The sequence below is a fragment of the Diplotaxodon limnothrissa genome, linkage group LG8, assembly GCF_057381915.1.
Source record: "Diplotaxodon limnothrissa isolate DT_005_m linkage group LG8, D_limnothrissa_male_GT1.1, whole genome shotgun sequence".
Taxonomy (NCBI): Eukaryota; Metazoa; Chordata; class Actinopteri; order Cichliformes; family Cichlidae; genus Diplotaxodon; species Diplotaxodon limnothrissa.
In genome coordinates, this window is record NC_140603.1 from 14,999,561 (window position 1) to 15,010,713 (window position 11,153).

Consider the following 11,153-nt stretch of genomic DNA (forward strand, 5'->3'; position numbering starts at 1 on the left):
ACTCCTCTGTTTCCTGTTAACAAGGTAAGGTTAAGAGTGAAGAGTTTAGGGCAGCTGAAGTACAGTTTGAACAGTTCATCTGACACTGATGGATTAATGTTCCCAGGAGAGTATAGAGAAGGGGAAAATCTCCTGGAACGAGAAGAACGTTAATGACATGCAGTGGTTGCAGCACTGAAGGACAAGATTGAGGAAGGGACCAGAGAACCCTATAGAGGCCCACAGTGTTAGTGACACTACATACTGATTGTCATGGTCTGGGTGAGTGCCGGGTTTTTCCACAGAGTCGCCGTTTCCACCCCTAAGCTGAGTCACTGCATTCATGTGTGTTTCCACGCCTGCCGGCAATAGAGCTGCCGGTATTTAATACCAGCACTTACCATCACTCTTCGCCAAGTCTTCAGCTAACCGCAGTTAGTGCTAGCCGTCATAGTTATTAGAAGAACTACTCATTGGATCATCTCTGTCAGTACCACGCCACCCGGACCACTTACCCCTCCTTTGCCTATTCTCCACCTGTTACTCTGCTTCCTTTTGCTTCTCTGCAGCGGTGGTCCTCATCCCAACTGTCATTAAAGGTGTGGCTCTTGCTGTTTTCGCAGTTGGTTCTGGCCCTCTTATTTGACGTCTCAAAGATGTTTTCATCTGGCTTCCTCTTACTTGGCGAGATGGAATTCTGTGTCCTGTAGCCACTGGTTGAGCAGGATGGACCCCTAGAACAGTGGTTTTTCTTTTGGTCATGATCTGACCTTTCATGTTGGTACAGTGTTTTTCTGTGCACATCTTTCCAATCAGTCTTTTTTCTTTTAAGCTCTGCATCACTCATATCCTTTTTATCTACTTCCAGATGCTTTCTTTTACACAGTGCTTTCATTGGAATTGTCTCAGCATTTTTACTCTGACTGGGCCTGATGAGATTGGGGCTGTTCCTCTGAGTTGAAGGGAGAAAACCGTTTTGGCTGCGGGGGCTCACTAGTGTTTTTCTCTCCGCTGCAGAGGGAGGGAAGTTCCTTTGGGCAGGTTGTCTGGTGTCAGAGGTGGGCTGGTGTGGAGACTCTGTCCTGCTATCTGATGCCTCGTTCTTCTTTGTCCTTAAGTAGTTTATGTGTTCATAACAGGACTCAACATAGGAGCTACACTGGTGCAAGCAGGGCACACTTTTGTAAACGCATAGTCCAGCACCTGATCAGGTGTCATTCGTTTTTTTGGATCGAGGTGAAGCAAGTGCTTTACCATTTCAACAAACATCAGGATATCACACCTTTTTGCAGTTGTATGTGCATAATCCTGATCCTCGATGAGGTGGATATGTAAGAGGCCATCCAGAGAATGTAACTTTATACCTCTTTTTTTAACAAACTGAATCTCAAACTCCTGAAAATATTGTTCAGTTGTCTTGAGTTTCCAGTGGTAGATGTAGGAATTTAACTCTCTGCAGAAAAACGTGGCAGTCTTTTGCCCTTAACATTTTCCCCAGGAGTTGTCCTTGGGTCTCCGTTATGTATCGTAGCATGGCATATTCACTGTATCCAGGGTACAGCAAATAACCAGTGTACAGAGTCACAGCCACGCAGCCCAGAGACTATGTCTATACAAAGTACGAATGGCTTTCCCCCATGTCCGGGGAAAAGAGGACGGTTGGTCACCCTAGTTAAGTGTATTGGCTATGACAAAAAATAATAAAATATGTTCGGATGTAATGTTTTTAACTTTAATTTTGACTTTGATTGGTAGAATTTTTTAACCTGGGGTTGTCCACTTTCCAAGAAATACCATTTACGGTTCCTTTATCAATGTTTCTGTACGGACCAATTTAATGTGACCCCTCTTCGCCGCTTTATGTGCTACTGTTTTATGAACTGCCCTCAAGATATCATGCTTCTTAAAAAACAAACAGATATTTACACTTTGTTTACAAAGAACGCACATTCCTCAGTCTGTTGATGGGATTTTTATTGGGCAGCCGGCCCGTTTTTTTAGCATTTGTTTTTAGGGGGAAGGTAAATAGAAAGCGCTACAGGAAGTTGTTGTCAGCATTACCACTGCAGTCAGTACTAGTTAGAAATATGTGCTCCCTGTAGTCTTTTAAAGCCGTAAACCTTTGAAAATAACTCTGGAGGAGGCCGTCGCATTGTTGGAACTCTATTTAGTTGTCATGATAATTTCATTTTCGTGGGCTGTTTATTTTATATTCGTGTCGAAGCCGGTGCTGGGGAAAAATTAGCTAGCGTAACGATAGAAATGGGTCGATGACAGAGACTGCAGCGGAAGAGTTTGGCCGAACGAAGCAGCGAGATGGATTTCTCTAAATTCCTGGACGATGATTTCGACGTGAAGGACTGGGTGAATGGTGCCTTCAAGGTGGTGCAGAAGGACGCGCCGGGGAAGGCAGACGCACACGCTGCTACACTGGTCATGAAGCTGCAGGTCTTCATCCAGGAAGTCAACAATGCTATCGAGGGTCAGTAGTTTGCATTGGCCAGTGCGTCTTTAGTGATGTCCTCACCATTGTAATTTGCCTTTATGGCCTACACTGTTAACTTAGTAAACTACGTCCCATTTACAGTTAATGCAGTATGCTACAAGAACATTTCTGCTGCATTTATTGCATTAATATAAACGGCAAAGTCAGTTTTATAAATACTTCTGTAGAACCAATACAATTCAGCTGCCCCACAATCCTCTAAAAAGGACCATAACCACGTGACCATGTGTCTTTGTTGTCATTAAGGACTATGGTTTGTGCATTTGGAAATTGCATGCTGTATGAAATCTTCTGATGACAAATTAAAGGAAAACTTTACAGAAAGAGTCATGGTGTCCCCATCAGCAGGTCATTAGTGAGCACTGAATGGCTTTAGGTGTAGGAAAATTATACGAATCATCTACTGTGGCCTTTACATTCACCAGATCTCTACCTGGACAAACACCCATGAGAAAATGACTTGTTAGACGTGAACACAACACGTAATGAGAAATTGTCTTTGAGAAGATTTATGTTCTATTCATACATCAGTTTAAGAGTTTGTGTATCTAGATCAGAGGTGTCAGAGCTGGCTTAAAATTTGTACTTGTGTAATTTATTACATTTTTTCTTGCTTATAAAGATCTGTTTGTCATGAATAATATACGAAAGTGATAAACAAACAGTTAAATGACATAAAAATTTAATTTGTTTTCACTATTGACTATAGAACTTTCTGTTAATTACCAGAAACCTTCTGTTGTAAAATTACAGGTCAGTCTGGCCAATAAACTACCAGAACATTTTCTGGTTTTCTTTTACCTTTAGTTCTTCAATTCAGTTTTAGCTCCAAATCACAACAACCATCGCCTCAAGGCACTTTATATTGTAAGGTAGATCTTACAATAATACATACAGAGAAAAACCTAACAACCATATGACCCCCAATGAGCAAGCACATTGGCAACAGTGCGAAGGAAAAACTCCCTTTAAACAGGAAGAAACCTCCAGCAGAAACCTCCACCTCAGGGAGGGACGGCAATGTGCTGTGACCGGTTGAAAGAAGGAAGCCATGATAAAAGACGTGCTGTGGAAGAGAGCCAGAGATTAATAAAAAGTATGATTTAGTATGATGAGGTCTGTTTAAGCCCTAATTATTATTATTGTTATTGTTGTTATTGTTAACTTTTATTTAATCAGGAAAGAAATAAACTCTTGAGATTAAAAATGTCTTTTCAGTTGTTGACACCTTTCTTACACTTCCTACAGAAGCTTTTCTTTATCATGTAGGAAAAACTAACAAATACTGTTGAAATTGGATTCCCTTTTCCATGACATCTCAGCTAAATATGTAAAACTTCTTTTCACTAACAGAAAGGGAAGTTTACAGTTTACTGAGTTTACAGAGTTGGTGGGTTTCTACATTACGATATCAAGCGCCATGGCATTTGTATTTATACTGTGTACCAGTACTGCATGGATAAAATTGTGTTGAATTTAACTATGACATGTTAAAAAGTTAGAGTTGTGTTTTCATTTGTTGTGTAGAGAGCAGTAACCAAGCCCTTCAAAATATGCCCCGAGTGCTGAGAGATGTGGAGGCTTTGAAACAGGAGGCCTCTTTTCTAAAGGAGCAAATGGTCATGGTTAAAGAGGACATCAAGAAATTTGAGCAGGAGACAGTGCAGTCCATGCAGGTGTGTGCACAGTTCCAATACTTACTTGAAGTGTATTCAGGATTTAAATGTGATCTAGTGCATTAGGAGAACATGTATACATACTTTGTATATTGTGTTTTTGAAATAATTTGCTTAATAGTAAGCATTATAATAGTGAAAGTCTAGCACTGGACTCAAATGTGCAGAGTACTCCATACTTCTGAGGCTTGAACTGTATGTTTCATGCATATTTTCAACCAGGTCCTGGTGGAGATAGATCAGGTGAAGAGTCGAATGCAGCTGGCAGCTGAAGCGTTGCAGGAAGCAGACAAATGGAGCACACTGAGTGCAGACATTGAGGAGACCTTCAAAACACAGGTATGAAAGAAAGACTCTGCCGCAGAGCTTTTCTTGGTTTGTTTCTGCCTGCCTTGCTGCTTACCAATTATGAACTGATGTGACTCACACTGGCTCATATGCGTGTTAGAGATCAGAATATTGGAGCACTTTAATCTTGTTATTTAATCTAACTTTCTGAGTGTACTCAACACATCCTGTAAACTGATCCACTGTAGAGTCAAACCTCTTCCAAGGCACTGGATGAGTAATGTGTAATTACAGTGCTATTGTAATTAGCTTTTTATCCTTTGAAAGCTAATTATATAATATTACGATATTGTGCAGATGTTGACGGTAACGATAGTAATCATATTTTCCTTTTTTCAGGACTTTAAAGTAATTTCTTCTAAGCTAACCAGCATGCAGAACAGTCTGGCCATGCTAGTGGACACACCAGACTACTCTGATAAGTGTGTTCACCTGGAGGCTTTGAAAAACAGACTGGAGGCCATGGCCAGCCCACAGATAGTAGCAACGTTTAATTCCATGTCTGTAGGTAAGAACCCCAGAGAAAGTGTTGTTTCTTGAATTTATTCAGTGCTTACTGTTTTGGTTTGCTGTAGTTTGCTTACACTGTACAAACATCACATGCTTTTGCCTCTCTGCAGACCAAGCCAAGCTGTTTGTTAAAGTCTTCACAGAGATCGACAGAATGCCGCAGCTTCTTGCGTACTACTACAAGTGTCACAAGGTAGGCACCACTGCATCTCTGTGACCTATAAATCTCTGCAAAGGAATATTCTGATATATTTGCTTCTGTGCATGACTGTCTGTTTTGCTGTTCTCAGGGCCAGTTGCTGAGTATATGGCAGGATCTCTCCCAGAGCGAGCTCAATCTGAATCAGCAGCTGTCTGAATTCTACGACACCTTGCTCTCCACTTGGCACGGCCAAATACAGTGGAGCAGCCAGGTGAGATGGACTGCAGTACCAAGATCGACACCTGATGGGTTTTACTTTGCTAACACTCTGTAGTGCTAATTTTTTTTTTTATCTTGGATTCACACAGGTGTTCAAGAAGCCTTATGAAGTGGTGACAGTGTTGTTGATACAGTCTCTGGGGGCCATGGTGCCATCCATACCTGTGTGCTTGAGCACGGCCATGGAGCGGGCAGCCCAAGAGGAGCGTCTGGGGACTCTGCTGGAGCTCCATCACACCACGTCCACCTTTGGACACAACCTTGAAGCAGCCATGCTGCCACACCTGGGTATGCACCTGAACCATATGTGTGAATACTGCTCATGGAAGATGACAACATAAAGTGTTCTCTTCATGTTTGGTCTTATTTCTGCTGCAGGTGAACATAACCTCTTGAAGCTGAGTGAGCTGGTCTGTGCGCTGTATGATCCCTATAAATCTTATCAGCTACATTATGGAGATCTGGAGGAAGCTCACCTTCTCATCCAGATCAGCGCCGTGCCTTTGGTTAGAGCACACCAGAAACTCAACCATGGAAATAACCAGAATTTTTGCAGTAATTACTTGTAGTCTGATCTTTATCCAAATCATAATTATACACTGAACTAACTAACTAATTATAACTGAACTAACAACAGAAAGAGTTGTGAACCTGTTTGCTAACAACTTGTCAAGTTGTCAGTCAGGTGTTCCAGTTACTGAGAGATTTGAAGTGTTGTTGTGCCCCTCAAACAAAGTTTACTTGCTGATAAAGTCTGCTGTTGCCTAGAAAGACTGGTAGGACCTATCGTCTGTGAAAACAAGTTTCACTTCTCCTTAGAATAGATGCATGAAGTCAGAAGCTAAATGGATGTTTAAAAAGAATCCACCCAAAAACTGTTTACAGATGAATGAAAGTCATGACTGTTCCTAAACTCCATGGGGTGAGGATTACAGGAGAAGTGCATCATGTAAAACTGAACGAGGTTAGAAAAACAGCAAAAAGGGAAAAAGTGAGGAATAGCTGCAGAACTCCTCCAGCACAATTATTTTGAGGACTTATTATTTGCAGCAAAACGACACAAAGTTTTGAAGGAAACAAGGCACTAAACACCGCCATCACTGGAGTGTTTATTAAATCATCTCACAAATGACAAAATTAATTAAATATCAATTTGCATATCTGGCTTTTAATTTGCATAATTTTGCTACATCTGGCATTTTTGTGCAATTTATTCAGGCTTTTAAGGAAAACATAGATCACACTGATGATGTAGAAATCTAAAAAAACTCGCCATTACAGGGTTAAGTTGCTGAGATTCATAAGCTAAAAATGTGTTTGTATGTAGCAGTGACACTAATATAGTCCATTTTGTCCTGTTTTGCACATTCCACTACAGGAACATGGGGAGGTAATTGATTGCGTAGAAGAGTTGAGCCACTCGGTAGGCAAGTTGTTTGGCCTGGCTGGTGCTGCTGTGGACCGCTGTGTCAGACTGACTGATGGACTTGCAGTGTGTGGCCTCCTCAAAGCTCTCAAAGCCCTCTTCACCAAGTAAAGAGCCTCTACTCACACTCACATACGCCACATACTGCATGGATTGCTACAGATATGTTTTATCTCTAGATATAGTTTGTCTGATTTTAGCATTACTGTAGATGATTCACCAGCTTTGACGTGGTGCTGATTCTAGGTATGTGTCAGACTTTTCCACAACACTCCAGTCGATCAGGAAGAAGTGTAAGCTTGAGGACACACCAAGTTCATCGGTTTTCCAGGAGGACTGGACGGCTTTCCAGAACTCAGTCAGGTTATTACCTTTTTAAAAAACAAAAAAAACAACAAACCCTTTTGTTATAATTCACATGGATTGAAAATAATTGCATGAAAAAAGCTGTCTTCTTGCTTTAAAAAACAATATTGTTGTTTGCAGGATCATTTCCACATGTGGAGAGTTGCTTAGACAATGTGGGGCCTTTGAACAACAGCTGTCAAACAAGTGAGTGAATCTTTTTACTGAATGAATATTTTTACCCAATGACAGTGAGCACACAGTCAAGAAGCTGATCTGGAATTTTAAAGAAAATGTCTACTTTGCGATCTGTCCCATAGGATCCTGGCCACGGCAGGTAAGTACTTGTCAGAGTCGTACAGCCCACGCAGCCTGGCAGGCATCCAGGAGGCCACTTCCACAGAAAGGAAGAGTGCCACCAAAAACCCTTGGCAAGAATACAACTACCTTCAGAGGGGAAATGTGGCTGAATACAACAATCTGATGGAACTTCTTTACTCGTTAAAGGTGTGGCAGTTTTCTGTATTGAACCCTTACACTTGGTTTATCAGGGTCCTTCTGTAGCTGTTCTTCTTACCCGACACTTCCTCCTATTTCTGCTTGTCCCTCGCAGGAGAAAGGCACAGGTAACTCCAACTTGTTAGCAGAGCCTAGGACAGCTCTGACCAGACTCAATCAACAGGCCAACCAGCTGGCCTTTGACTCGGTCTTCATGCAGATCAAGCACCAGCTCTGCCTCGTCTCCAAGATGGAGGTGTCAAGTTTCTGCGTTATTTAATTTCAAATAAGGATCAAGATGATTTGAGTGAATGTGTGCTGAAAGCTTTTGGATTGAGTTTGCGCACTCGAGTGGTGGATGTGCCGTATCCGTTTAATCTGTTTGATTTGTGCTTCGTGTTTAAGAGTCAAGAATCACCTGGTCTTGGAGAGAGCTACACGGAGGACCTGCCTAATTTCAGCCTGTCACCCCAAGAGTACATCACTAATGTTAGTGAACTTTCATTTGATAAATATAAATAAACAGGATACAGTGGCATTTGTACATATTTACAGAGACCATATGACTTTTCCCTCCACATAGATAGGACAGTACCTGATGTCTCTCCCACTCCACTTGGAGCCTTTTGTGACACAAGAGGACCCGGCTTTAGAGATGGCCTTACATGCTGGGAAGCTGCCTTTCCCTCCAGAGCAAGGTTACTGAAAATTATCCCCCTCAATTTTCCCTAAAGTCAAAGACACTTGAGTGACAACTCAACTCATTTGAAGAGGAGATGTCTTGTAATCTGGTGCCCTTCTCAAAGACCACCTCCTTCTGTTTCAGGTGATGAGCTTACTGAGCTGGACAACACAGCAGACTACTGGTTGGGCTCCATTGCTCGGGCAACCATGCAGACCTACTGTGATGCCATTTTACTGATCCCCCAGCTGAGCACTCATTCCACTAAACAACTGGCCACGGATATCGGTACAGTAGCTAAAATGCGGGACAGATGACGTACTCCTTCTCATGGGGATCAATTGAAATTCACGATAGCCCGAAATTATATCTGAACATTTGTGTTTGTGCTCCACAGACTATCTGAGTAACGTGATGGACGCCCTGGGCCTGCAGCCGTCTCGCACCCTGCAAAATATCGTAACTCTACTTAGGACTAAACCACAAGACTACAGACAGACTGCCAAGCTGTTGCCTCGACGACTGACGTCCACTATCGCTGCACTTCGGAGCATCGACTACTAAGACAAAAGCAAAAGGACTCGATAGGTTGCATGGCTTCAAGGGCGGCCCTGGGGACGTCCTGTGCTGTAAACAAACAGAAGAATGTGATGTTAATATCAGCTGGTTTACATGTTACAGTTCCCCAAATATCATAGTGGCTAATCTCGCTGACAGCTGCAGCATTTAAAGACGTTTGTGTCTAAATATGGCATTTATGGGACGAGATTCAAATAAGGGCAGGTCTGACCTTTTTTTTTTTTTTTTTTTTTAATTTTCATTTTTTTTTTAACTGATTAATGTTTGTGAGTTTGAAATGATGATGTCTCACCAGTGACGACGCCTTCAAGTGAAACCAAAAGGAGAATGTGTCTTGACTTGTCATTTTTCACTTCTGCATTTATAAGACGGGGGCAGCTTCAGAGCATTTAAATCTACTTAAACAAGTCTGTCATGCTAATGAATAAATCGTAATTATTAAATTATATTTAGGTAATAATAGTGACAAACTTTATTCATTTCTGGTAATTTAACTTTGAAAATAAGGGAGAAAGTGATCTGTCTCTGTTGAGGTTGTGGGTGGGCTGAACTGGTGACATGGTTAATATTTTTACATGCAGTATGGTGGAAACGTGTATATAAAACATGGATGTAAACACTGTAGTGTGGCTATGTGTATTATTTTAATTCAGTGGACTGAATCAAGCGCTGAATGAGGATCCCTCAGTGGTAAACTGTGTATTGCGTTGTATGTTCCACTTCCTACCTTTAAGACATGAAAATTGGCTTGTCTGTCACGGTTAATTGTCAGGGGACTCGAGTAGGCAAAGAAGACTTTGCTGTAAAGCTCTTTTCACACATTTAAACTACTGAAAATGTGGACGAATCAGGTCGGACAGTTTTGCAGTTGTCCCTTATCGCAGCAGGAGATGGAGTGTGCAGCTTTGGGCTCATGCTACAGTTACATTAAAAAAAAATGGTGGTTGGAGACTGTGGCAAGACCCAAATTAGAGTGACCCTGTGATATGAAATTGTGGCCTGGTTGCTTTTGCATCTGAGATGCTGTCAGTTGCCATCTTCAAAGCAACTTATGTGAGTCGAAATGGCGATGGAACTGAATCAGTTTGAGTGAATGAGGTACGCAATGATAACTCTATGAACTGCTTAAATTCAGAGTCCACCCAGGACCTTAAATTTGAAACACAAATGTCTCAACTTTGCTTTTATATGGTAATATAACAAGAACACAACCAACCGAGTCCCTTAATGAAAACCTCAGGGACATGTTGCGCTCATCAGTACAGACTCACTCAGGTTGTTTGCAGTTTGTTGGCAATTGTCTGCGTTTATAAATTAAAGGGCAGTTATTTGCAAACCCTTGCTAATCTGTCTGAGACTGATGGCAGTCAGTCCACTTTGGATTGCAAGCAGTTGCACATCTATCCAGGTGGGAGGCAACCAATAACAAATAATTGTGGTCCTGTGACCAGTTGGTCCCACACACTTACTTGCAGTCATTCACTAAATGTGAGGAAATGAAATCCACTCATTTTTTTTTTCTTTAAGGAGCTCCCCACAGGTATTAGTAGTCTAGTGTGACTGAGTCTTTAGGGAGAATTGCTCTACTTTTGGTGCAGCCATCTGCCCAACCAGCTGCCAGATGGCTACATCCTTCGATCCTGGTTCACCCAAATATGTCTTCCTGTTAAAGAGAAGTTTTTCCTCCCCACTGTTGCCAAATGCTTGCTCATAGGGGATCATGTTATTGTTGGGTAGCTGTGAATATTGTGGGGCCTTTACCTTACAACATCAACTGCCTTGAAACGACTGTTGTCTTGAACTGTCGCTAGGCCCATATAAGTAAAATAAATTCTAATTAATCTGACTTTTCCACGATTTCCCGACATGCCAGTGGCCCAGCAATAGCCTACATTATCGGGAAAAATCAGCTGATAATGAAAATAACTGTGTTGTGTCTTTTGTGTAGCCACTGTAGAACAATCCATAGCAACTGGCAACATTTTTACATAATTTATTTGTTTGTTTGTTTTTTAATTAAATTTTATGGGGTTTTTTAAAACAAAAATTCCTTTGTTGTCCTTTCCCCCCAGCTATAAGCTCAGCTGCAAATAATGTAAAATAATGTGAAAGAGTAATATATTACCACTGTTACCGGATTGGTTGGGATCGGCGTCCGCGCTGTCCACAAACAGACACGGAGC

The 11,153-nt window shown here is 41.6% G+C and overlaps 1 protein-coding gene and 1 pseudogene across 1 annotated transcript; one reads left to right on the forward strand and one right to left on the reverse strand.

Annotated features, from left to right (window-relative positions):
- Nucleotides 1-505: 505 nt before the first annotated feature.
- On the reverse strand, nt 506-2,132 carry LOC146626545 (uncharacterized; annotated as a pseudogene).
- Nucleotides 2,026-9,222, forward strand: cog7 (component of oligomeric golgi complex 7). The gene is made up of 17 exons (XM_085360666.1): nt 2,026-2,461; nt 4,013-4,161; nt 4,384-4,500; nt 4,849-5,017; nt 5,130-5,212; nt 5,310-5,432; nt 5,530-5,728; nt 5,819-5,946; nt 6,819-6,973; nt 7,113-7,229; nt 7,353-7,418; nt 7,532-7,718; nt 7,825-7,965; nt 8,115-8,198; nt 8,293-8,407; nt 8,536-8,679; nt 8,789-9,222. Exons 1-17 carry the CDS (start codon nt 2,296-2,298, stop codon nt 8,953-8,955), a joined length of 2,310 nt encoding a protein of 769 aa, XP_085216792.1. The 5' UTR covers nt 2,026-2,295; the 3' UTR covers nt 8,956-9,222.
- Nucleotides 9,223-11,153: the final 1,931 nt, after the last annotated feature.